General features: G+C 39.3%; 1 protein-coding gene across 7 annotated transcripts in view; it reads right to left on the bottom strand.

The window, feature by feature from the left end:
* Window positions 1-324: 324 nt before the first annotated feature.
* LOC122635646 (disheveled-associated activator of morphogenesis 1) overlaps window positions 325-25,914 on the bottom strand; it is a 28,253-nt gene continuing 2,663 nt past the window's right edge. Inside the window, exons 1-12 of one of the 7 annotated variants that reach the window (XM_043826092.1) lie at window positions 22,441-22,773; window positions 8,820-8,927; window positions 5,121-5,429; window positions 4,722-4,946; window positions 4,041-4,638; window positions 3,684-3,958; window positions 3,261-3,593; window positions 2,687-3,162; window positions 2,137-2,573; window positions 1,928-2,055; window positions 1,669-1,839; window positions 325-1,602 (exon numbers count right to left, since the gene is read on the bottom strand). In XM_043826092.1, coding sequence (XP_043682027.1) covers window positions 1,339-1,602; window positions 1,669-1,839; window positions 1,928-2,055; window positions 2,137-2,573; window positions 2,687-3,162; window positions 3,261-3,593; window positions 3,684-3,958; window positions 4,041-4,638; window positions 4,722-4,946; window positions 5,121-5,429; window positions 8,820-8,927; window positions 22,441-22,452 — 3,336 coding nt within the window. In that variant the 5' untranslated portion in view covers window positions 22,453-22,773 and the 3' untranslated portion in view covers window positions 325-1,338. Of the gene's footprint in view, window positions 1,603-1,668; window positions 1,840-1,927; window positions 2,056-2,136; window positions 2,574-2,686; window positions 3,163-3,260; window positions 3,594-3,683; window positions 3,959-4,040; window positions 4,639-4,721; window positions 4,947-5,120; window positions 5,430-8,819; window positions 8,928-9,642; window positions 9,875-12,353; window positions 12,633-22,440; window positions 22,774-25,914 lie in introns of those variants that run through there. The other 6 variants (XM_043826090.1, XM_043826089.1, XM_043826095.1 and 3 more) reach the window with 6 other exon arrangements.

The raw sequence follows: 25,914 nt of genomic DNA, 5'->3' as shown, positions 1-25,914 counted from the left end.
TGAAGCTGCTTAATTTTATTTTGGAAAAAAAAGTAGGATGTTTTATGACACGTTATGATTTTATATCACTTTAGAAAATTTACGGAGAACACTTTGGAGTATCTAAGATACATACCCTTAGATTTTTTTTCGATTTATGAATATATTTTTCTCGAAAGAATTACGTCGATATAAAGTATTTTGAAATCGATAAACTGATTAATTTTTTCAGTAATTCCAGTCATCAGGAATTTACAGTATCGTTGTAAGTGTAGAGCTCTTTATTCGACGGGTGACTCAGAAAAGTGAAAGCAGAACAAATTTGGTAAACAGAAAAAAGTTCGATTCGTATCTTAATTTTTTATTAGATATATTTTCTCAAATATTAATACATGGTGTGATATCAGTGAGAGACGCGTAATATATAATTAATATATTAAATCGGATATCGAGATTCTCGCGAGAAAAAAGTTTTCTTAAGATTTTTTTGCGAGAAATAGACATCGATATTAGTGTATATTTACAAAAGTACAAAAGCTTACAAAACACCGATTTCTATACAGCGGGATTTTCTAATCTCCATTTTCATTCGAGTCTCTTTTATTCGTTCCTCGTATATTCTCGTCCGTAGACATCGAACCCTATCGTCAAAATTTGTCGACGATAAATTCTCGGTGTTTTTTTTCTTTCTAATGGAACAATAGAAAAGTCAGACTTGTGGATTACTCGACACAACGAACGCTGTGAATTATAGGCCTCCGTTTTTCCAATATTTTTCCTGCTGAACGAATAACGTTGGTTACAAAGAAAAAGAAAAAGAGAAAATCGTTACGAGTGTATCAGTCCCTTTTTTTTTTTGATTGGTATCAACGTCGATGAAACGTTTTTGATTCGTATTAGCTGGTAAGTCTTGGTCCGAACATTTTTTGTTTCTTTTTTTTCTTTTTTTTTTTTTTTTGTTTTCCCCTAAACAAACACGAAAACTTTACGATCTATATACAAAGAAAATCGATTCGTATTTTAATCCTGGATCTTCGTAAAGATCTTTCTTCGACTTTAAAGAGCGAATACAATCTATCTACGCAGTCTGTGAATTATGTTAGGAAACGGTCAACGTAGCACCACCGATCGCGAAATACGATTTGTATAAAGACTCGTCATTTCTAAAATTATAATCACAAGTTAGGGTAGTTATTAATCGTAAGGATTCCCATGGACGTTCGAGTTCGTCCTTTAAAAAGAGCTTTAGACTTGTATGTCGACGTAACTAAAGTTCTCTATATCGAAATTTGACGAACTTCTCCTTTCTTTCGTCTCATGCTTTTTGCCATCTTCGAGCAAAAATAAATTCCGCACGGTCTAATGTCGTTCTCGCGAATCTTCTCTATGAGCGCTGTGCCTACGTGATTCCTGACCACATGGCGTCACCGGCCTACGTTTGGATCTTTTAAATTTGGCTATGTCCTCGCCAAAGACGTCTCCGGTACGAAGGGCAGAAATTAGATCGTCGAATTCCCCTTTGTTGTCTCCTTGATTACCGTTAGCTTCGTTCTTTTTACTTAACGATATACTGTTTAATATCCCTTCACGAGAATTCTTTCTTTCCATCGTCCTTTTTCGCAACTGCAAAGGAATGATTAGATAAAGCAACGTTGAAGAAGTCGATCGAATAATTCCGTTTCGTTATACCTCTTGTTCCTGTTTAGCACGACGCTCCTCTTCCTCGATCTTCTTTCTCATGTTTTCAACGTCCTGTCTAGCTTCGGCAAGCGCTTGAAGGAAGTTTTCGAATATACCGAAGAATTCATTCGGTTGTACACCTGCCGAGTCTTCGCCGAACAGTCTGACAGCTCGGTCGAACTGCGTCGATCGATTGAAATCGGAACGGATTGGTTAGTGTAAGAAAAGGCACGATGTACGGTAAATGTAAAGGATCGTCCGTTCTTACCCTGGTCTTCATATCTTGGAAGAGGTCCTCGGCTTCGGCCAATCTACAGGTGGCTTGCGCCTGGAAGTCTCTCATAGCTGGTAAGAACATGTCACCTTGCAATACCTGAGATTGGCCTCGATGGAATTCTGAAAGGAAACAGAGCGAAAAAGATTTACTCGCAATTTCTCCTTGGAACACGGCCCGTTGTTGCACACCCACACACCCACCGATTTCCCTTTGAACGTCCTGCAAACCGTTCTTCAAGTTAGCCACCTCCTTTTGAAGATCAGCCATGCTGACTCTAGCAGCTGTCCTAACGTGCGGCATATCCTCTTCGATGTCCAAAACCTCGCGGAACCTCGATTCGAGGATTTGCACGAGATAGTGCAAAAGAGTGGTGCCTTTCGAGCAAGAAGATTTCGTGTCGACTAGACGATTCAAAGAAGCTAATCGAAATCCACAGGCGTTACCGCGAGCGTTTCCGCGATTTACATAATTCCCAAGAGCCAGAACCAGTTCTAACAGTTTCCTAAGTCTTCTGGATCTTGCAACTTGGCGACTAGCTTCGAGAACAGCTCGCATTCTTGGCGTTAATTCTGCTATACTGGCCGAGAATTTCTTCTTGTAGTGCAACGATCTCAGTCTCTGCTCGTAGTGAGGAACTCTGAAAGAATGAAGATTCGATGAAGACTTAAAAGAACGGCGACGAAAGGAGGAAGAAAGCAAGAGTCGGAAGGAAGAAGATAGAGGAGAAGGGCGCGGTGCACCGGTTCTTACTTCGAAATTTGATAGAGGAAACAATCGGCCCTATTTTGTAATTCCTTTTGGTGCATGTCCAAAAGAGCGGCTTCTTCCGACGACGGAATGTATTTTAACAATTGTTCGACCATGTCGATGTGTAATATGTTCTGTTGATCCATCGACAGTATCGTCCTGGTGATCTCGTTGTCAGACATCTTAAGCTTCGACAATAATATCGTACAATTTTGTGCTCTCCTCGAGTCGATCACCGACATAGTTTTCTTATTCTTTCCCAGAGTACGGAGATCTTCGATGGAACCTTCCGCGGATACGCCGTTCTTCTGATAGGCGCAAAAGATCTTGTCGATCGATTCCAAATCCATGACGTTGTACAGTTTCGTGTCGTCGAGCTCGGACCAAATCGTACCTTGGAGCTTCTGTTCCGGTATCTTGGACCAGTTGAAGGATTTCAGTGGATTGCTCGGTTGGGGAACGTTCTTCACTATCTCGACCTATCGAAGAAACGTCGACGTCGATCGGTGTCAATGGTCGTTACATTTTCGTCGTTTACATTTAAAAACGTCGATCGCGACGTCGGTGTCGTCATTACCTTCATGGGAGGCGGTGCGGCCGGCATCAGACAAGGCGGTGGAGGCGGTGCCAGAGGGGGCGGAGGCGGCGGAGGTGGCGACGGCTTGGCTTCGACCTTTTCGAGGACCTCGTCGTCTACGATCTTCAAAGTAGCCTTGGCATCGTCCGGTAAACTTCCCGACGCTACCAACTGTTCCAATCGTTTCCTCTCGGACTTTTCGTTATTGATTTGACGCGACAGGGTCTCGAGGTTGTCCTGCAACTCCGATATCCTCTGTTTGGTCTCTATATGCATCGACGTTTCCTTCTCTAGACGTTCCTTGATCCTCGCCAAGCTTGCCTCCATGTCCTCCTAAAAAAGGGAATCCGAAGCGGATCCGACCGCTTCTCTTTGAGATCGGCTCGATTACATAATTAGCAAAAGGGTTTCTTACAGCGTTACCTTCTCTTGCGTTCGTAAATCGAGCTCCTGTTCCTTCTTGGCCAATCTCGTTGACATATCGGAATTCTCGCGTTCCAATTCTTCGGCTTTCTTTCTGGCAGCGACCAGTTCCTCCTCCTTGGCCAACAGATGAACGATTTCCTTCACGTTGATGTCGATCGGCGCGACGTCAGGATTTTTCGGCGCCCCCGATTCGTTTCCCTCGGTCTGCAAGACGATTTGTTGGACGATCCGATCGAATAGTAGCCAATGTTGCGGGTGTGAGCCGTAATCGACTGGAACGAAGGAAGAAAATGATCCACCGATTGAATCGGACTTAACTACGTGGACGGGTCGATTCTTCCGAAACAGACTTACGTGGTAACAGCAAGCAATGTTGCAAGAGGCTAAGCAGATGAGGATAGGCTGCCGTATGGCTGAGTTTTCGCCTCAACAAGTCGAACATGGCCGTGGCACTCTTGGTGTCCACGTGTTCCTTCTCAAACTTCCTAGCCAGTTCCTTCTCGTCCTCGTTCCTAACCATCTCGAAAAAATCGAGATGCCTGTCGAGCGTCTCGTTCTCGTACTTCCTTAGTTTTTCAATAATCGGCTGGATGCCGAGCATGAGTAATTCGTATCTGAGGTGGAGCCTAAACTCCAAGGTGACTTGACCGGGTCCGTAATTAAGGACGGCGTTGATGAAGGACATTATGGCCGTTTTGAGAGAGAGATTGTCCTTGTAGATGCCGAAATTTTTGTCGAGATCGTTTATTATGCTTTGGAAACGCGTTCTCTCGGAATGATATTGTTGAAAGTGCAGCATAGCTTCCAAAACTTTACGATGGCCACCGGGTACCAAACATACCGCACCGAGTATTTCCAATACCGAAATTTTTGTTTTTATGTTCTCCGTCGCGAGTGATTGAGATATGGTATTGATCGCTGTCGGATGTGCCAGTACGTGTGCTCTGCCATTCTGCAAAAGAACTCGATCGATAATCCCTCGAACTCGTCTTTGTTACGGGCGATAATTATCGATTGGTTAAGTCTCACACTGACCGAATTGTTCATCAAAGCTTTCAAACAACCAATCACGCTTGTGTGGAGGTTGCTGTTGGCCGCCTCGACGTCCATTCTTTCCAGAACCTGCAGTAAAGCGTTCAAACCGTCCAGTTCGATGAACCTTAGGACGAAGCTGTGCGGTTGCGTTCTCAGAGCCGTCTTCAGGGCCTCCACTTGACGCATTCGTATCGCTGCCTCCTCTCCTTCCTCCGGGAACTGACTCTGAAATATGAAACGTCGGTTACGAGAGGGGCCGTCAGTTTTTCCGAACTTTTGCTCTTCGCTCGACGATTTTTAACAAGCGTCCTTCTCGACGAAAGCGAGACGACTGCTAACGGCTCGATGCGATCGATTCGAAAATGTATGGGGAAAAGTAAGTTATAACGTTCAACTTACGCTGGCAATGGCCCTGATCCTGTCGATGTAATCGTCAGGATCCCCGCTGAGATCGGTCGTTCTCAAGCCTCCGTTTTCGAGCGTTCCATTTCCCTTTCTGGAACAATATATCTGCCATTTCTTATTAGCCGGAAGTGCCAGAACCGCTTGCCGATTGGCCTGCGTCAAATCGAGCTCGTCGACCAACTCGAGGAACATCTTGTTCAATTCTTCTTCGGCCGGCATTGGCAAAGTCGGTGTCATCGCTTGAAGCGTGAGCGTACCAGTGTGTTCCACCACGCAGTACGTGATTTCCGGTGGCTCGTCATCCTGTCGAAAAATAACGAGGGCTGAGTCTCGACGAAGTCGGATCAACGACGAGTTGGCGAAACAGTAAAGCCGAAACGTCGGCGGTCAACGGTAAAGCCGATCGAGGGTACGTAAGCAGGTCTTGACCCTATTGCGTACGACTTAGTACGGCGAGTTTTAACCGCGGTGTCGCGGCCGTCCAATAGGATACCGAGCACGACGATCCGAAAGAAAATCGCTCCACGTAGTTCGAACAAATGACATACCTATGGTCGAAGAAAGCAAGGAGAGTGGATCTTCCATCGAGTCGCCTAAAAGTCGAGAAATTTCAGCGATCTCGCTCGGCTGCAATATTTGCGACGCATCTATGATACGGTTTTTCTACCAAATTAATTCTGAAAGAATCAAGTTCCGATCACGCAGTCGAACTCGAGAAGTGATCCGACGCAAGAATCGTTGGATTTGACTCGACGTTCGCAGATTCAGAAACGCGTAATTCGTTCTCTTCTATCGAGATTCTATCGCGACGACTTTCTTTCTAAATGGAACGCTGACAAGAAGAGATGGCCATGCGCAGCATCTCTCCGAGATCGTCGTACAAGCTCGCTCGTTCTACTCCATCGAACGGGACGGCAAAGGTCAGGAGACCGGCTTGGGCGCTGGATTCCAAAGGTACTTTCACACGTGACTAGGAAATTACCTATTCGCATTGGCCGTTTGCGACTCCTCGATTTGTGTCGTGCGCGACCACGATTACGTCCTTCTGCATCTTCAAAGAGGTCTTTTAGCTGGACGAATCGAACGATTATACGAAAGTTTGAGTCGAGCGATTGTCAAGAATTTATTTTTATCGCGTTACGATGGATATGAAAGAAGGAGAAAAGAAACAAGAGAGATGAACAGAGATTGGAGTGGAATGGAAGAGTTTGGAACTCCTTTCAGCTCGTCAGGCGTTTAGATGATCCATCGGGAGGAAGCTTCGCCGTAGGAGAACGCGTACAAAATAAAAGCGATTGAATGGTCGCACGAGGGTTAGAAATTTTGTAGAAAAACGTTTCGAGTATGTCGGTTTACCGTTCGAATTACGATATTACTTGGATGCTTCTTAGAAAATGCAAGGAGCGTTAGATAGGCGAGAATAAAGGGGAAGAAAAGATACGAGCGTAATTATATCTCGGCGATTAATATCTCTTCCGTGGAGCATCTCTAAGCACGGAAGAGATTTCTGAGAGGAGGAGGAGGAGGAGGAGGAGGAGGAGGAGGAGGACGAAGGGAAGGAGTCTTAGGAACAGGTGGAAGATAGACGAGAACGAGAGAGAGATACGTACTATTACCGACTGCCACATTACTACGTCAAATTAGCATTAATCTTTGAATGGCAAGTTCAAATCGATTCTAGGAAAGTTTCTCTCGCAAGTTTTCCTATTAATATTTTTTCATACGAATTTCCTGTATTTATTTAATCTTTTCCTTTTGTACCGTTGCTATAATTTTGGCTGCCATATCGAGCCTGTCATGATTAGCATAAATATTTGAATAGCAAGCTCAAAACGATATAAAGATATATTTTCTCTATCTTTTAGATCTTTTCCTTACTTATTCTGCTTTCATTTACACGTAACAAATTTGCTGTACTTTTTGCCATTTCGTTCTTATTTATAATATTTTCTTCTTACGGGAGGAAATTTCATGAATCGTTTGGAGAAGCAGCCATGCATTTTTTTATTCGCATGGGAAGATTCGTTGAAAAGAAAAAATAAGAGCTAGGAGGAAGATAGGATGGTGGATATACGATCGTTGGATGCTCGTTCTACGTGGACACGCCTCGAGGCACTCGGCTAACGCGAATCCACGGTGCATCGATCTAATAGAATTTACGGATCACATGGGATCCATTCAAGGACGACTAGCCTTTGCTTGAGGTCAACGACGCTCTTTTCCCTTCCAATTTCTTCTTTTTTATTTTTCTTATTTTTCTTTCATCCGAGAATTACGATTTTACGAAGCATGTAATTGCTGGCACTTGAGTGCGTCGATCGAATGAAATAAATTGTTAGATTTATCGAGCCATCTTTCAATGATTATTCAATGATTTTTATTTTTATAATTTATAAGAAATCCGAAATACTTAAATCACGCAAGTCTTCTTATACATCGTTTTATTTTCATTTAATAAATATCTAGCTTTTTGTTTAGGAATCATTGTTCGTAATGATATCATCGAAGGACGCAAAATTCTAAGAAAAATAATTTGTTTACAAGTGTCGTTCAATAGTTTGTAAAAGTGTACGAGAAATTTGTATAGAAAAGGCGTGCCGAGCCGTGACATTGGAAGGTCTCCCAAGGTGTTGCGGACCACGTGCTGAATACACGATTTTATCCGACTGTTTATATCGAGTTCGACCGAGGAGAAGGTCGAAACATTGAATTAGTTATCACCGAGCTATGCCACGAGGAATATCGGATGGGATTTCGTGCTGAAAATCAAACTTGGTTTTGCGATAAAAGTTCGTCGTTTCCTTCAACTACGATTAGACGAATGTGAATTAATTAAGTTTGTCTGTCCTTCTCTCTCTTTCTCTCTCTCTCTCTCTCTCTCTCTCTGATAAGATAAAATCGTTTGTTAAACACGCGTACAAACTTGTTTCTTTTCGTATCTCCTCAACGATTCATCTTCTTTCTCTGTAAGATCATTCAATGATAATTCGTTGCATTGTAAAAAGAAAAAAAAACAAAGAGAAGCCGCATAGTTCGTAGTTTAAGTCAGGAATGCGGAGATGCATACCAAGATACTACAACGTAATAGCGTTCTAGAAAATAAATGGATACAAAGAAGAAGAGGAGGAGGAAGAAGAAGAAGAAGAAGAAGAAGAACGCTGTGAAGAGAGTATCGATGAATTATCGACAAAGATTCCGTACGGATTTTCCTCTTTCTAAAGAGATTTTTGAAAAGGAAAGAAAAAGGATGATACACTTATCCTCGATATATATTACGCTGGCATAATCGTCTTTAGATTATTTCACAAGTATCTATCAACGATAGAAAGATGAGAAAACATTTATTAGCACGCTGTACTTTTGTGTCATTACTAATTATCAGTAGCTATCTTATATGTCGTACTAATTATAGGTATACTAACATAATTGATAAACTTGATTTATATGTGATATACTGTCGGAGATATTTAACATTTATCATTCGATGTTTCGTGATATTGTTATCGATGATAATGTGTGTGTGTGTGTGTGTGTGTATATATATATATATATATATATATATATATACATATTTATTTATTTACTTTATATGGCGTGTAAAAATAAGATAAAGACGAGAAGAAATAAAAGGAAGAGGAAAGTAAATGAGACGTTTCTTAAGTATGTTTACAGGAAGGAAACTCATGTACTTACTTGGAGGCAACCGCAAAAAGACTTCTTCACTCTCGATGGCATCGTTTGACAGCGGCCGACAAACTCCTTCAGTGGTTGTGGACTCTTTACAGGACAGCTCGGAATCCTCTGAAGGCAAACAACACGAGTAAAACGTTATAGCGATAAGTTTTTATCAATCTACTTCTCTCAGAGACAAAGAACAGTATTCCTATAAGTTGCAGCGTCTTTGATATCGACAGAAACTAGTCTCGAGTTAATAGAGTTTAGTCGTTAAAATTTTTCAACATGATTGAAGGATTGTTTCGGGATTAATTCGAAATCGATGTAGTTTGAATCGTTCTTACGTCAGGATACCCCGTGGAGGAAGCAGAGAGAGAGAGTGAAAATAAGGAAAATGTCGCGTTGCGGAATCGTTAACGTAACGTTACTTTTTCTTTCACTTTTATACGATATACAGTGAGTCTAAAAAGTACACTCATAGGTTTCTTTTTAAATGCAGATTTCTTTTATCGTATATTTTTTCACAAAGTAATACGTTTAAAATTTTTCTTTTCTTTTTTCTTACGTGTGATTCTATCAGATATATCGAAATAATAATATACTACTATCTGTATCTTATATCGTATTATTTTGTCCAAGATATGCATATAATATATTACTTGATAAAAACGATACGACGTGCATATACGTATAATAAATTTTACAAGGTTTCGAAACTATAAACAGATTTTTCGTATAAACTGACACGTTTGTCTAATTCTTGGATATTTTACAATTAATTATAAGACAAAAAATAAGTACAAAATAAGTAAGAGAAAACTTTTTTAGACGCACTACATACATACACGTAACAGATAGAAAATTTTATCCATCATAACTATGGCGCGAAGCACGTTCACCTACTACATAAGAAATCCATCGACGTGGAGGCGTCACGGGTTCACCGTAACTCTCGATATCTCGTTCCTGATTCGAAGCCATTCGAAGAGATACACTTAACAACGTTTTTTAACACGAGTTTGTCGAATGCTCGACTGACAATGAGCTCTTTCCGAGGCACCGTCGAGCTTATCGCGCTAATTTCTTATCTCTTGAGTGAAAAAAAAAAAAATGTATATAAAGAAACCAAATGTCAGCAGCGTTCGCGATTTAGTCTCGAGATACATAGTTTGCTAGTATGCATATCGAGATATGCGGAAAGGTAACGTCCTTGAACCAAATCGTTCGATACCGGGGTACCTCTTTTAATGATCTAAACGCTCTAACGAACGCTTCGAATAATTTATTAGAAATTTATTCGATTACGATCGATCGATTCGTCGTGTCATCACCGAAAGGACAAGTTTAGAGAAATTTTGTGCAATTTGTGAATGAGATCTTGGGGATTAGAGATTAGATAAATCGATTACATCGATCTACATTTTCTATGCAATATCTTATATACGGAGTAGTAAGTTACTCTCTTTTTACACCGGAACTTCGAATTTCGCAACATTTGCAATTTTAGATGACACACCTGATACGTAAACCATTAAATAAATATACCTACGTAACAATCGAATAGTTTATCATCGAATTTCTATCGTACATACCTTTAAATATTTTCTTCCTGTATTAAACTCGTTTAGCGACTCGTTTAGTTACAGAGTAGATCGTGTTAGTTTAATTAAAAATACGATTTAGTCTAACCTTTAAACCTTTCGATCGAAACACTATCGATTGACTGTACGATTACGATTAGGTCAATACTCTACAGTTGGAAATAAATTTCCCAAGGTTTTTGCGGTGCAACGAACGTCCCTGCCCCTTTCGATCGTTTCCTCTTTGCGAAAATATTCACGGGACGACGTTGTTATTCGTCATGCAACTACGGACTAGCAAACGAGCTCGCGACTGGAAATAGAAGAAACCGAAACGAACAAGTGAAAGATAGCGACGAAGAAGAAAGGAGGACTCGTTTCTTAATTTCAAGTTGTCTCACTTCGTTATTATTATCGTTGTCGTTGTCGTCGTTGTTTTTGATTCAAGTATTTACGAAAGAATAAACAAGAAATATGTGAGGTGACAAAAATAATGAGAAGAGAAATGAGAACGAAAAGGAATAGCATTTTAGACTTTCCAAAGACTTTTTTTATTTTAGACTATATTTATTTCTGCTAGCTGTCACGGTAATTTCTTTTTCAATGCTACGTTCTATCGCAGAATCGAAATGTCGAAGGAAACGAGAGTATCGAAAATAAATACCTGCTCGTACGAAAGTTCGACCGATCGATGAAATTCGTAGAACTTTCTGTTATCAAGAAAGGGAGAGAGAAAGAGACAGAATCTAAACAAAAGAAGAAGAAGAGGACTCGACTCGAAAACAATGCTATTAAAATTTTGTGCAAAGTTTAGGAACCATTCGTACGATGTCGCGTGTCAATTGACTGTTGAACGATACGTCTAATGTTTTACAGCTATTCATTCCTTTTCTATCTTCTTCTTTGTGGTGTTAATTCTTCTCAACAAGAGAGCACATCTGGGCGAGCCTAATGGCGGTCGGAATAAAACGGCGAATGTATGTAACTCCTGATAGTATTTTATGTTACCGCTTTGTTCCTAACTTACACAAAGAATACATACGACGAGTTGATCATCAAAGTTTCTACGTATATAAATCCTTTGACGAGGAATTGTAAACGGCATTTGACAATAAAAGGTGTATTTCTTTCTTAATTCTTTACGTATTAAAAATATAACTGTATGATCTAAAAAAAAAAAAGGAATTATTTAACGGATCAAATCGATTTAATCGAAAGGCTACGTCAACGATTTCGTATCACGACCGACCAGGACGAGTTTTCACTCGTAACTTTCGCCCAAACGAACGCTTGGATAATTATTAAGAAACAATGGCTTCTCCGAATCAAACTATTCGTCTTGTATATTAATCATAGGTACGTTTTGTAACGCATCGGAAAGTATGTAAGTACGTAGTACGTATGTGAAACGATACAGCTCCTTCGCACGTTCGAAGGAGCACCGTGATTTTTTACGTAATTTGCGATTGGCCAAGCGAGAAGTTTCCTGCTCGTTCGTGTCCTCGTTCGTGTGCCCGTACAATGCATTGCGAGTCTACGTTTGTTATTAAAAAAATATCAACGATATGGAATGTCAATGACAAAAAGTGAAGACGAAGAAAAGGAAGAAGGCACTTTGAATTAGAAAAAAAAAGAAAAAAAATCAAGAAAAAAGAAGATTGGAAAACGAGTTTTTACTTTTATCTCTAATTAAAAAATCTCTCCTGAAATACGATGTAAAATATGTTTCTGAGCGTCTACGCAACGACTCTCTTATTAGAGGCTTACGTTAGCTGAACGTTTAAATGGCATTAGTTAGAATTAAGTTTAATAACACAGCACGTTAAACGATAATGCAATTAGGACACGAATTAGATGTCATTTGGTTTGAGCGAACGTGCTTACTCGTTGTCCAGCGAATCTCTCTGGGGGAATAATTTCACTCTGTTCTAATTCTAAATGATATAATTCTATTTAGGACGTATAATATTACCAGATTGAGTTTGCCCATTTTTTCAAGGACAGTGTCCATGTTGAATCCTTTTAAACGACACTTTTCCTTTTGGAAAATTATTCGAAACACTTCACGATTGAAATAATAGTTGTATTCGTTAAATCACATATTGGAGCATGTTTACTCTTCACTCGTGATGATTTTTAAAATGATTTTTTCGTTTTCTCCAGTCCATTCATCGAGCTTTCTCAATGATCGAACGATTAAATTTCTCGAAGATCTGAAAGAGAGCGAGGAGAATATCGGAACACCGGTTCGCTCGCGATCGCAGCTTCGACTGCCAGGTGAAAACACAACACCTCTCGAGCGGTCTACAGGTGGTTCTCCCAGGTCTCCTTCAGAAGGAAGGGGGGACACCTACTTGGACTCGGGGGACTCTCCGTTGATCGGGAAATAACTGACTATGTAGTTACTTCTTCAAAAATGTTAGTGACTTAAAAAATGTCGTTTGTCAACGAAACATTTTTTATGAATAGGACAGTTATTTCTTTCTTTTCTTTTCGACTTTACTTCTCGCCAAGATGCTAAATGTCCTAAAACGAATCAAATCGAAAGTAACTCGGGTTTCGTAAAAGGTTGGTTAAGCGATATCATTTAGCGAATCGTTGTTGTCCTTGTTCGCCTCGAGATACCACAGGAGTCTTGCATCGGAATGCAATCTTGTCTCTTCTAGCAGCCGCGGCCGCCGCCACCGCCGTTGCTGCTGCTGTTGCTGCTGCTGCCGCTGCTGCTGCTGGATACGACTGGTTTTTCAGAAAGAAAAATGAAGCGTACGACCGCTTCGGGATATTTTTTCCGTCCCCCGTCTTCGGATTAGGAGACACGGGGAGAGAGAAGAGAAGAGGAGAATGCTCGAGGGGGAAAAGGAACGAAGTTTATTGCCATTCCTTCTGGTGGATCGTCGACCTTGACGACGATTCTCATCGGACGAATCAGAGTCTCTTCCGCGATATACGGAAATTAAGTCACGCGATCGATCGATTCGTTTATGAAAACTTTTGTGGTATTTCAATGAGTATATACAGGGTGGTCTAAAATAGGCTTAATCCGAAGAAAAATAATTCACTTAAAAAAGAGAGTAAAATGATATTATACAGCTTCAACAAGACCAAATATAATCTCTATCGTATCCTCTATAAGTAAGAACATTTCTAATTCGAAATAATGAGAAATATGATTAAGTAAAACGTTTATGGGCATATCAAAAGAGATACATTTTTAATTCATACGTCTCTGACTCTTCGTTTATCATCAATAGTAAGAAGAAATTGATCAGCTACGATTTGGGTGACCGGTACGAATGTGACGAAGACTAAACGAGTTAATCGTTTTAAAAACATGCTTTTTCGTGAAATATAATTTCAAGGAGAATCATAAAAGTAACGAAAGGAAAAATGAATTTTGACCAGAGCTGGAGACAAGTTTGCTATGCGTTATGATCGTTCACCCGTTAGATAATTTATACATGGTACATGGACGAACGATCTCTTGGAACTTATTCAAAGTCGATTAGAGCTCGAACGATCAAAGTCTTGTGTTCGAGACATCGTACTTCTTTTATTATATATATATATATATATATATATATATATATATATATATATACACATTTTCTTCTTATTTTTAGGCTCTGAGAAGTTCTCGAAAGTAGAGAGAGAAAGAGGCACCTTTCACTCGGAGGTCTCGATCGTTCTCCCTTATCGCGTCGGTCCCTTTTCGACCTTGGTTGTTCGGCTTGTAGAGAAAGAGAGAGGAAAGGAGAAAAAGAGAGAGAGAAAGAGAGAGATTCCAGTACTTTCGTATACGGTGTTTAACGGCCCACCATTTAGAAACCGTTCGACGTAGTTTCCTTCCTTCTCTCTGTCCTTTTATACGTCCTTCTGTACGTCCATACAAACGTCCGTACGTCCTCCTGACCCGACTGAGACTTCTCTCTCTCTCTCTCTCTCTCTCTCTCTCTCTCTCTCTCTCTCTCTCTCTTCGTTCGGTCTTCGCTTTTCTACCATGATGGTTTTTATGGGTCGAGCATAACGGTGAGATCGAGTCGAGTTCATGGCACGTCTGTTCACGCTATATCGTTAAGTGTCATAGGTCATCACTGGCATATATTGAAATCGATTACGTTCGACTTGGATTTAGTTTTTATAGATTCGTGGAATCTGCACCGATCTCTGATTACTTTGGTTCGGATGCTTTTGATAGAAACGGATCTTCTTGAATTTTCCCCGAATTTGGAGAAAGACGGAAACGGAAGTGGAAGATTTCTCTTGTCTGTAAGCAGTCTTTTTTTACCCGCATAGGATTCCATGCGTGACCTCTTGATACTGATACCGGTTTCACTTGATTATTCAGACAACTATTGTGCATTCCTGAGCGATAATATTTAGATACCCATTGGATGGATTTTTGATTTTTGATCGGATACGTTTGAAACAGTTTTTCTTGAAACATTTCATAAATAACCTCATCGAAGATCGTGAAGGCTGTCAAATATTCTAATTTTAAACTTGTTCGAAATAGTTTCTGTTATAAGCAAATCTTTTCTCTAGCTTAGAATTTGTTTTTTGGATACCTGGATAGTTCAGAATATTGAATAGTACGAAATAAAAATTGCATGGATCTTTCGCTGGATGAATCATCGATGAAGCATAGTTTATTCGAGTCAAAGAAGCTTAGTAAGTTAGTCCTTTGAAAGTTTTCGAATAAGAAGAAGACAGGAATCGTGTTATACCAAGCACGTTCGACGTGGTGCCAGAGCTCGAGCGGTATTCGGCGTAGGTGTTTAAGCGTGGGCTCATTCATAGATCGCTTCTCTATTCCACTCGTATCGTTTCTTACCAGTCGAAGGAACAAAGAACTCTGTCTCTTTCTCTCTCTCGACTTACGAAGCTTCTCCTTTTATTTTTATTTTATTTTTGGAAGATTTTTTTACAAGCAAGTTCGCGGACTTTCGTAAAAACGTACGATTATTAAATATTCGAAAGTTTGAATTCCGCGAGGCCGAGTAAAGTCGAATATTCGTGTTGTTCCTTCCGCAATGGCGTGACGCGTTTCAACGTATCTCGTTAACCAATCCGATCGATTTTCACCCTTGACTGACGGAGAGAATGCTGTACTGTGAAAACCACCAATTCCGATGGTTAAAGCTGTACGGGATATTGTACGAGCGAGTGTACCGGTGTATACAAGGTGTTTTAAATTTATAGGAATTATTTGAAAATTTTTAGGAAAATTGATATACCAAATATTTTCTTGTAAAAATTATTTGAAATCGGAATAAAAATTAATTTCTATAGTTTTTGTCTGATATCGGGAGATATTATAAACTGTTTATTTTTTTTTACATTTGATTTTCTTATGTGATTTCTAAGGTAAAGGGTTACACATACATATAACAATCGTAAACTGGAATTTCAGGATGGCATAATTTTAACATGTTAAATAAATAATTTGGTATATAAATTGTCTAAGCAGAGCAAACGTTAGGAGAATACACGTTAAATGAGAGAATGTTTTTAAGGATACGAGCTGAACGTACGTCTTCTCTCTATCTCTCTTTCTTTTCGCATAATAACGAACATATAGAAACCAGAAGATCTTGTAAAAATAAAAGGAGCCAACGTGTCGTCGCCATCATCGTCGAACGATCGACGTGCCAAGTCGCAAGTACACCTGTTGCTCGACAAAAATCGTGGCACACTGACCCTAGTTGCGTTTTAGAATAAATTTAGTCGTGTGGCGTGTTCGCCATTAACGGTGCCGGACCGTTCTCGCTTATGGCAGACGCATTTTAATTTGCCAGACGTGAACGAAAAGGTCGAACGTGTTTCTTCCTTTACGTTCCTCCAGAGACATTGTTTTATTCTAATCCTACCGTCGTGTCAACGAGATTCTAAGAAGTACGAGCACGTATCTACGCGTCGTTAGCTCTCTTCTTCTTCTTCCTCTTCATCTGGATTCGAGTTAAGCGTTTCTCCCGTTGATGCGATCCCGTTAGAAACGCCTTTGCAAACTTGGATCTTTTAAACTCGTTGGTGCTTTTCCGATCGCGTTAAATTGTGATGGAATTCCCGTATGAATTTAGTTTGAAAATCATTATTAATAACATTGGAATTAATCATTAATGTTATTAATAATTTTGTTTTCGGTATATATTATAGGTACTTTGAAGAAATGCGAAGACGATCCTTTCGGTCGATTCCCTTCGTTAACGAACGTAGTCCTTTTAATCGTACGAATTAAAAATCGTCTTCGCGTTTGTTGAAAAAAAGAAAAGAAAATGAACGAAATAATTATATAAAAAAAAATTGATTTTATTGGTCGATGGCACGAGAAGCCCGTCTTAAAGCAATTAATTTATCGATACGATAAAAACGTTAAGAAACGTATTATTTATTTAAACAATATTAATGTAGAAAATACTCGATCGGTCTGTATTAAAATTAATATTATAGATACTAATGCGACATGTAATCAACGATTAGTTATTCGCAAATAAGACAGATTTCGAACAAGTTCGTTATTATTAATTACCAATGAGAAACGCACAAAGTAATAAGAGTACATTATCTTTTGCTTTTTTTTTTTTTTTTCAAGCAACAGATAACTACCGTTATTCGAAAGTAACGATTCTGCAATATCGCTACAGGACAGCGTCCAAAGTGAGAGCAGGTGTGTACATATGTACGTACATACACGCGCATAAACCGCGTTCCTGCATGAAACAGTCTCGACAAGAGTTTTCTATTATCCCTCAACCAAATTCTTTTAAGCGACACTTTCCTTTCAAATTATTTCTTGGCTTCTCCTTATTTTTTCGAAATTTCTCACCTAATCATCTTGTTTTTCTTATCGTATAACTTTCACTACAAAACTTTACACATCGAGATTACGACGACCTGAGAGAATGTACATATAAGAAAAAATCAATGTAGAAGACGTTGACTTTAAAGAAGGTCACAGCTTTATGTATAATGTTTGTATATACGAAGGAGAACAAGAGAAAGAGAGAGAGAGCAAGATCATGCCTCGTTTTGTTATTGTTTTTAAGATCGTCGTTTCGAGGGACTTCTTAAGAGGTATGAGTCATATGAAACTCAGTTCAAGTTTAGACGCTGTACGGCTTAGTTCTCTCCTTTGTTACCTCACCTTTATATACGCATTTGTAAGTGAAAGATTTGGAATTTTGCAACTCGACCATTAATTTTATACGTTTTCATGTATTGCATATATATATTATTAGAATTTAATCATATTAAGGTGTCATATAGATATTATCAAATATTATAATAATATTATAGCCGAATTCAGTCATGTAGTATTATGATACGATTTAGCACACGGAATGACAAACTTTTTCCAATTTTCTGATCGTCTACGAATCACGGAGGAAGATAAAGCGAACTACCTGCATGAATACGAGTATCACCAAGCTACAAAAATCTTGGCACACTGACCTACTAATAGCCGATAAGAAGAAGAAGGAGAAGAAGAAGAAGAAGAAGAAGAAGAAGGAAATAGCACTCAAAAGTAACGTTCTTGATTAGGAATGTTTCTAACTCGAGCGATTACTACTATATTAATCCGTAGATGCATGCTTTTCGATAAATCGATATGTGCACCGCTCCAATTCTCTCAACTACTTTCTTTTTCTGCGATCGTCCGTGATATTTCGACTGTGAACGTCATAAGTAGCTTGCTATGGAAATACGCTTTAGTATGATCGATGAGTTGCGATGAACCAATCTCGTTCGATCGAATATTTTGCTTACCGTTATTTCGTATTTTTACGCGTCCGATTTTTATTAGTTACTAAGTTATACATATTATTTTCTAATATCTATTCAGCGATGATTTAATATTGAATTAGATGTATATATATATATATGTATGTATACATATAAAAGAAAAGATAGGTGTAATATCAAAAAGAGTTCGATATGAAATACGATGATACTTAATGTTTATATTTATCTGTCTAATGGTCAATAGTCGGACAAAGAAAGTCGCACATGCATATACGTAAGCAGTCTTAGACGAGCTCTTCTCCTTTTCACAATCGACATGCGTTTATCGTCGTTGGAAAGCGACAGGAAGTTGGAAGAAGAGCCGACTCGTAATAACGTTAGATCTCTTTCGTAACGATGTTTACTGCAATGGCTTGTGTAAATTGAACGGGTTTTTAGAGTTTTCCGTTAAAAGTAATACTTAATTTATTCGTTAGTAGATCTAATTGAAAGATTTCGTTCACGTTTAAAGTACCATTATTCTTAAATAAACTAAATTTTTGTTTAAACAAAGCGAAGAAAACTTTTCGATAAATGTAATATTTTTAAATTCTAATTATTATTAGAATTCATATAATTATCGTTATATGGAATAGTTTTTATATTAATATAATCAACACCGACGATTGAGAATTATTTACAACTCTCGGGAAAGTTTAGATCAAATTTTGTTGTTATTGCTAGAAAATTAGAAATAAGCTATCCGTTAAAATTAGAAGTACTCTAAGAAAGCCAAAGTATCTTTTCTAAAGAGGATCGATTCTCCTCCTTTAAGGTCTACCCTGCAAGTTCCTCGTTCTATCTCTTTGTCTCTCTCGTTCATCGATTCTGGTGGCCCTACCTGCTACTCGAGACTCACCAAGCGATGATTTAATTAATAGGGAACCCTTCGAGTATCGAAGCATCGAGGGCTGATATCCGGTATAAGATTACCTCTACTCGTCCATTATTGGATTCTCGGTAATATATGTATGTAGAGTGAAAGTGTGCAATAGACTTTGTCTTCTTTCAAATACGAAACTATTGCGAATTTAAGATCTTTAACGATATTTGAGATAGTATTTTTATCGTAATTTTCCAAATTTTTCTGTTTTATTATCAGCAGAAAATGATAATGATCTTTAATGTAATTAATTTAGTTTCATGTTATGTATAATTTATTTCATTCGTCATTATTTATTCGTTATTTGGCAATTAAACGCTACAACTATTGACTTTGTATATATTTAAAGGTGACATTGTATATTATCGATTAGATTTAGAACGTGAAATGAATTGTTTATTCACGCGTTCCGTTCCAGAACACGTATTCACGAATCATCCTGTATTTTTCCGTGCGATCTCTCGCGTCCCAAAATTCCAAATAAAAGTCAGAACGTGCGAGGAATGTAAGATACGTGCATGAAAAATTTGGAATAAAGAGACATCACGAAAGAGGACGTCGAAAGAGGCGTGGTGTTTAACGAACGAACGAACCAACTGCACAAAATCATTTTTATCAACTTTATCTTTCTACAAACTTTCTTCAAGGTTCATTATTCCTAACGCGAACTCTCCTCGGCTCTTTCTCTTTTGCAATTTTTTCTTCTCCTATTTCTTTTTTTCCTTCTTTTTTCCTTTTTTTTTTTTTTTTTCTTTGACTCACTGATCGACACCGATAACGCGTTACGTCTCGTTGAGATTTTCGAAGATCCAGGCCGATGCAGTTTGTAAGAGAAAGAAAGAGATAGATGGATAGATAGAGAGAAAAGAGATGGGAGGTGTAACCCGGTTACATCGTAATCTTAAACACCGATTTGCCTTTCGAGAGAGGACATTGCATTTACTCGGAGACCTTTATCGAGACTTCCGAAAACGGTCGTGATCTGATTTTCCTTATTTCAAAATTTATTTATCGAGTTGATATCCTTTTTTAGAGACGAATACCTGATGGTATTTTTATGAGAGTTTTTAATAATTACGTTCTTAAATGGAGAGTGTGCCACAGTGAGTGTACGAAAGAAAAGAAAATTACATCTATCTACGTAAGCAGATCTTTTTAAGATATTAACGACAAACGTTGTGGCGCGTTAAAATATTATTAGCTTAACGACAGTAAATGTATACAAATATTTGTTATATTTAATTAAAGTATACACCTGTGTTTCTACAATATTAACTACGAAATATCATACTTTGTGAGTTTCAAAGAAGCATATAAATTAGTTGGGAGAAAATATTACAGTAACTTTCATCGTGAAATTTGAGTAAAATCGGATCACGCTGACCATTTTCGGAATAACAGGCTATTTATTTCGAACAGAGATCTTTAGCACTTTCATCTTATCTCCGTTTAATAGTCTTTTTTATGTTTTCGCTATACGGTAGCTATGCTTTTGCGCGTATAATACTTCGGAGTCGTAAAAAAAAAAAAAAAAAAAAGATGAGAAAAAAAGAGAAAAAAGGAAAAGGGTCATCGATCGGAAGACTCGTCGGTTCGATAAAAGAAACTCTTGTCTCTTTTCATTCCTCTTCTCTGTTAACTTTATACATTTTTTTCTTCTTTGTGCACATGACTCTCTCGTATCGAAAATATTTCTTCTTCGAGATTCTTTTTCGACACAACTGCGGATTCGCGGGTACACACTCACGCACACACGTATATACGCGATGTACATTAGACATACTATGTAGGCAATGCGCTTCCATCGAATAGGAACGCGTCCCTGATAGATGAGACCCTGAAAAACGGATCCTCGATCGTCATGCCGAGCACGTAGAGAACGACCGGGTCGCCAGCGTTGATTTACGCGTGCCGTTACACGTGGCATTGATCGAACTAACCAAAAAATCGATGTATACAAAATTTGTACGCGTACACGTATGCAAGTACACGAGTATGTTCACGAGTCGCTCAAGTTTCCCTTTTAAAACGTTTCTTAAATATGTTGTAGCTTTCGTCGAGTCATTATCATTCTCGTAAAAGATTCTGCAAATGTTTATGCACAAATGTAATATTTTAGAAATTGTATTTATCTGCATATGCGTTCAATATAAATTTGTATGTATTTTCGTGATACAGGTGGGGTCAAAAGTTTTTCAATGACTTTAAAAATCGATACTTTTTGTAATCTCTTAGTCGGGCTTAAATATGGGTCAGGAATTAGTCTGAAAAGTTTGCAAAAAGGTGATCGATTTTTCGAAAATCATGCAAGAGTCTCGCTCAGTATATAAACCGTAGGATATTTATATCGCGTTACGTTGATAATGACATGGCCTAATGGGATAGTAAATGGAATGGACACGCCTTAGAGTGTCTTCGATCGCTATAGAAAGGGCCGAATGCCTCGAGAAGAAAGCAAAACGAGAGGTCGTAATCTTTGCGTACGTATTCTCTCTTCCATTGGCGAAACGAAAGTAGAATAAAGGAAGCTCGATGAAAGATGTTGTAGAAAAAAATACGACGACTATACCGTTTTCATTAACGAATTTGTGAATGCAATTAATACGCCGACGACGAAATCTCAAAGATTTAAAATTATATATCGACGTTGTAATAACGTAACTCCTTTTTAAGTATCTCTTTACGATCATCACCGATGTCGGAGAAAGCGTCAAGCAAAAGTCGCGACGAAGTCGTTTCAATACATATGCATATAAATACTTTGATATCTTTGAACGGTATCGTTTGGAAATTACGTTTATTACCATTTCGAACTAGAATTCCAATAGTTTTGCGTTATATAAGATCGTGTCAGTTTATAGGTAGGCTTTTATTACGACTTCGTAGCGAGTAAATAGTTGGAATAAATTTCGAGTTTTGTATCTTGTAAAAAATTGTCTTACAACAAGGTTACATGCTTTCCGATATGATCGGTATTATTGAAATCTTGGAAGATACCTTTACTTCCTTTAACGCAAAAGATGCGACGCGTCGGTAAAAAATACGCGACTTTCGTATAAAGCAATTTCTCATAGAGCACGTTTGAAACTTATCCAAAATAGGCACGTTACTCGGATATTACTCGAAGAAGCGTAGCTTCCTCTTCCTCTCCCTGTCTCGAGAAAAAAAGGAGGAAAGAAAGATCGACTTCCTGTTTCGAATATAATCGAGCTTGCCACTTTCCTTTTCGTTTCGAGCCCGCGGTGTGTCTTTAATTACTGCTACGTCACATTGTCGTCATCTTCCTGGTTTTCGCGACGTTACGTAAACCCTAAGATCTTTGATCGTTAGTTCGATATAGAAAGGTCGATCTCGATGAATCCATCGATCGAGGAGAGATTATATTATTAATCTTTACCTTAAAAAACATAGGTCTTCCAAATTTGCATGATCTTGAACGGTGCGCTCCTTCGATTCCTTATCGTTCAAGGTCACTGCACATACGCACAATCACGCACACATGTACGCGCATAGCTCGATTAAAACAAATTTCGTACGTCGGCCTCTACTCGAACGAATCTCTCGTTTGGAGATTAATCGGTCATTTTCGAGACGAGACATTGATCGAATAATCGATGACTCATAAGGAACGTGTGTAACAACTTTGTCTCGTCGAGAGTCTCCACGTGGCTCGTGATCTCAACTGCTCTCTCGTATATCCTTCCTTTCGATCTTTGCCCGGTTCTCTCTCTCTCTCTCTCTCTCTCTCTCTCTCTCTCTCTCTCTCTCTCTGTAGTGCGCGCGCGCGTAAACGATCGAACCAAGGGTAAGTCGATGGGCACGACACCCTACGACTTACTGAGCAGACCCTCGTGGACCAAACATCTGCTCTCGCGTGGACCTCCCCCACTGCTGCGTCGACCTACCAAAGCCCTGCCATAGACCCTATAGTATGGACTCACGCATGCACGCGATAGTACGTGTACTCGTATCCGAGCTTGCCCTTTTTTAACGTAAAAATGTCGACAGAAATTCGTTCAGCTATAGGCTAATAGTTGTGTAAAATGACAAAAGTAGGAATTTCGATTAGAAAGTTGAATTGGAATAATCGAAAATAGGAAAGTATTATGAATATTGAGAAAATATCATATACGGATATCATATTTACTATATTAGATCTATCGAAAAGTTGTAAAAAGATCGTTAAGTAAAAGAAGACGGTACACTTTTATATCTCACTTATCAATACTTGATTAATTTAGACATAAAATGATTCACCAAATATATTATTCCGACAGACATAATAATAAAGTCATAATATATAACGAAACTTGTTTATGAATCAGTTCGATTCGTAAATACGTACACGCGTAAGACGAATAAAGGAATGAAAGATGTAAAGAGGACCGGTCTTATGTTAACCGGAAATTCGATGCTAATTCGATGCAGCGAGTTCAACACCGCACCCTTTGAACCGCTACATACATATATACATATATATATATACATAGATATATAGTATGGTTCGTGCCCATAGCAACGCGTGGCATCGTAATAAGAATGGTTTCACGGTTTATTAGGGACGGGTCAGTCGTAGTGCCGTTTGGCTAAATGCATCGCGACACCGTACAGAAAGAGACAGAGAGAAAGAGAGAGAGAACAATGGAAAGGTTGGAAAGGAGGTTAGCTAGGAGGATCTTCAACTCAAGTTTCTCAGTTTTCTTCCTAAGCGAGTATGCGAATGTCGCTGCATAATTCGAAAAGAGAGTGCTTGAGAAGTGCGTAACACTTGGTTACGAGCCTGAAATTGTAGTTGAAGAGAGAGAGAGAGATAGAGAGAGAGAGAGAGAGAGAGAGAGAGAGATAGAGAGAGAGAGAGAGAGAGAGAGAGAGAGAGAGAGAGAGAGACGGAGGGAGAGGGAATTGGACTCCCTCAATTGGCAGCAATTGACGACAATTAGGGTCTCCCTGACTATGTCGATCCGTGATTTCACATTGAATTGCGAGAGTAACATGGACGACGCCTTTGAATTAAATACCATGTCCCCTCTTTTTTTCTTTTTTCTTTTTTCCTCGAGAGATTGTACTTTGTAAAGAACAAGAGGGAGAGAGCGAGAGAGACAGAGAGAAAGGTTCGATGTCCTTGATGGCGATTTCTCCCAAGAAGGGTTGACGCTTGCCAAGACGAAGTCTCGCCGCGTGGATCCCATAAACGGAGCTCCGACTTTCCGAGAAATCACAGAGCCAGATTCCTAAGGAAGAAGAAATAATCCTGGCAGCGGTGCTTTTGCTGGATGACCGAGAAGACAAAGGTAAGATGGTTTTCGAGGAAGGATTTCCACGTTCTATTTCCTCCCGCCGCCTCCCTCTCTCATCATTCACGCGTTTCTCGTATGTCCTATTTGTCGTTGAGAAGAAGACACAAATTTTTGTCGAAACGTAGAAAAATCATTGTCCTTTCGGATCGATCATACGACGGTAATTCGTGGTACTACGTCGTTCTTCCGGAATACACCATAAAGTTGTCGGTGAGTCATTTAATGACGAAATTGGTTGGAAATATAATCGTACGTAATTGATAAGAAGACGTAATCGAGGATAAGCGAAACGTTTGTTGAAAGAGAGATAGATCTATTGTAAAACAGATCGTCACCTTTCCAAGTTTATCGTCTTGGTGTACACGTAAGCGTTCGCGAAGTACAATATTTTGGTAGACCGTATAGGCCATGACTCACTCCAGAGAAACACTCGAGGCAGCCGTTTTGTCGCGGTCCATTTCCAAAGGTACGTTCGCACCAAGAGAAATGCCGTAAGAATCGATAGTCGAACGAATCGCGAAGCTAGCGAGCTTAAACTTTCGACCTTTAACTCGGTCGTTGAAACGGTCCTTTTCCGCCAGGACTCGATCCTAATGAGATCTCTCGGGAAATTTATAGACGATTTAGAAGATAAATTTTAGTTTCGGACGATTGTGAGAGAGGCTTAAGGAGGCGCCGCCGAAGCTGACAGCTGCGGCGAATAGGCCACATGGCGCTCTTTGCTCTCGCGTCGAGAGATGCAGGGAGGCCTATCGATTTTATCGCGTCGTTTCGCTAACGAATGGACGGTCCGTTGATTAGAGGGCACGGCCGTTTTATCGGCCGATAGTTATTGACTCGTCCTTCTCTCCCCCTCTCTTCCTTCTCCTCCCCTCGAGCGATCGAGAGGGAAAAGATTCGATCGTATTCTCGTTGAAATCGTTTTCTTCGATCTTACGAGCGTTCTCCTCGCAGCGCATTATTATTTTAATCGCCCAACGACCGCCGACACAGCGTCGTCGACTCTTTTTTTACTAGACGCATTCAGACGCGTTCCATCGGACCCGTTCGCGTTTCTTTCCTACGAAAATCTACGAAGCGGAAAGGCATGCCGAGAGCAAGAACCGATCTATGAGCCGAACGTCTACACCTCTCTTTTTTCTATCCGAGAAGCATCATTTTTGTACGATCCTTTGCCTACGATCCTTTACCTTTTTTATTTCTCGATATTTTCTAGGAACGCGGGTCGGAGTGCTTTCCCAAGTAGGTTCTTTTCGCTTAGTTAGAATTTCAGACACGTTGAAATTTCAATTGTTCGCATAGACCGGACGGAAATAAGATGAGAAGAAAGGCGTTTGCCTTTCGTGAAATGGAAAAAGATAGAAAATGGCGCGTCCGCGGATGAAAATTATGTTTTCAAGGTAATATCGAAAGACTTACAAAAGATTCGGTTCGCTTTACCGTCGACTCTTTTCAAAGTCTCTTTCGATTCGACACCGTTTATGAGAACGAGCATCTGTGTCGCTTCGTCGCAGTCATTCTAAATATTTAGAGAAAGTCTTTGCACCGGCTCGTCTCTCATAAACCACGTCGAC

Source organism: Vespula pensylvanica, chromosome 18, assembly GCF_014466175.1.
Source record: "Vespula pensylvanica isolate Volc-1 chromosome 18, ASM1446617v1, whole genome shotgun sequence".
NCBI classification, from domain to species: Eukaryota; Metazoa; Arthropoda; class Insecta; order Hymenoptera; family Vespidae; genus Vespula; species Vespula pensylvanica.
The sequence above is the reverse complement of the archived record's forward strand: the minus strand, read 5'-3'. Positions and strand labels throughout refer to the sequence as shown.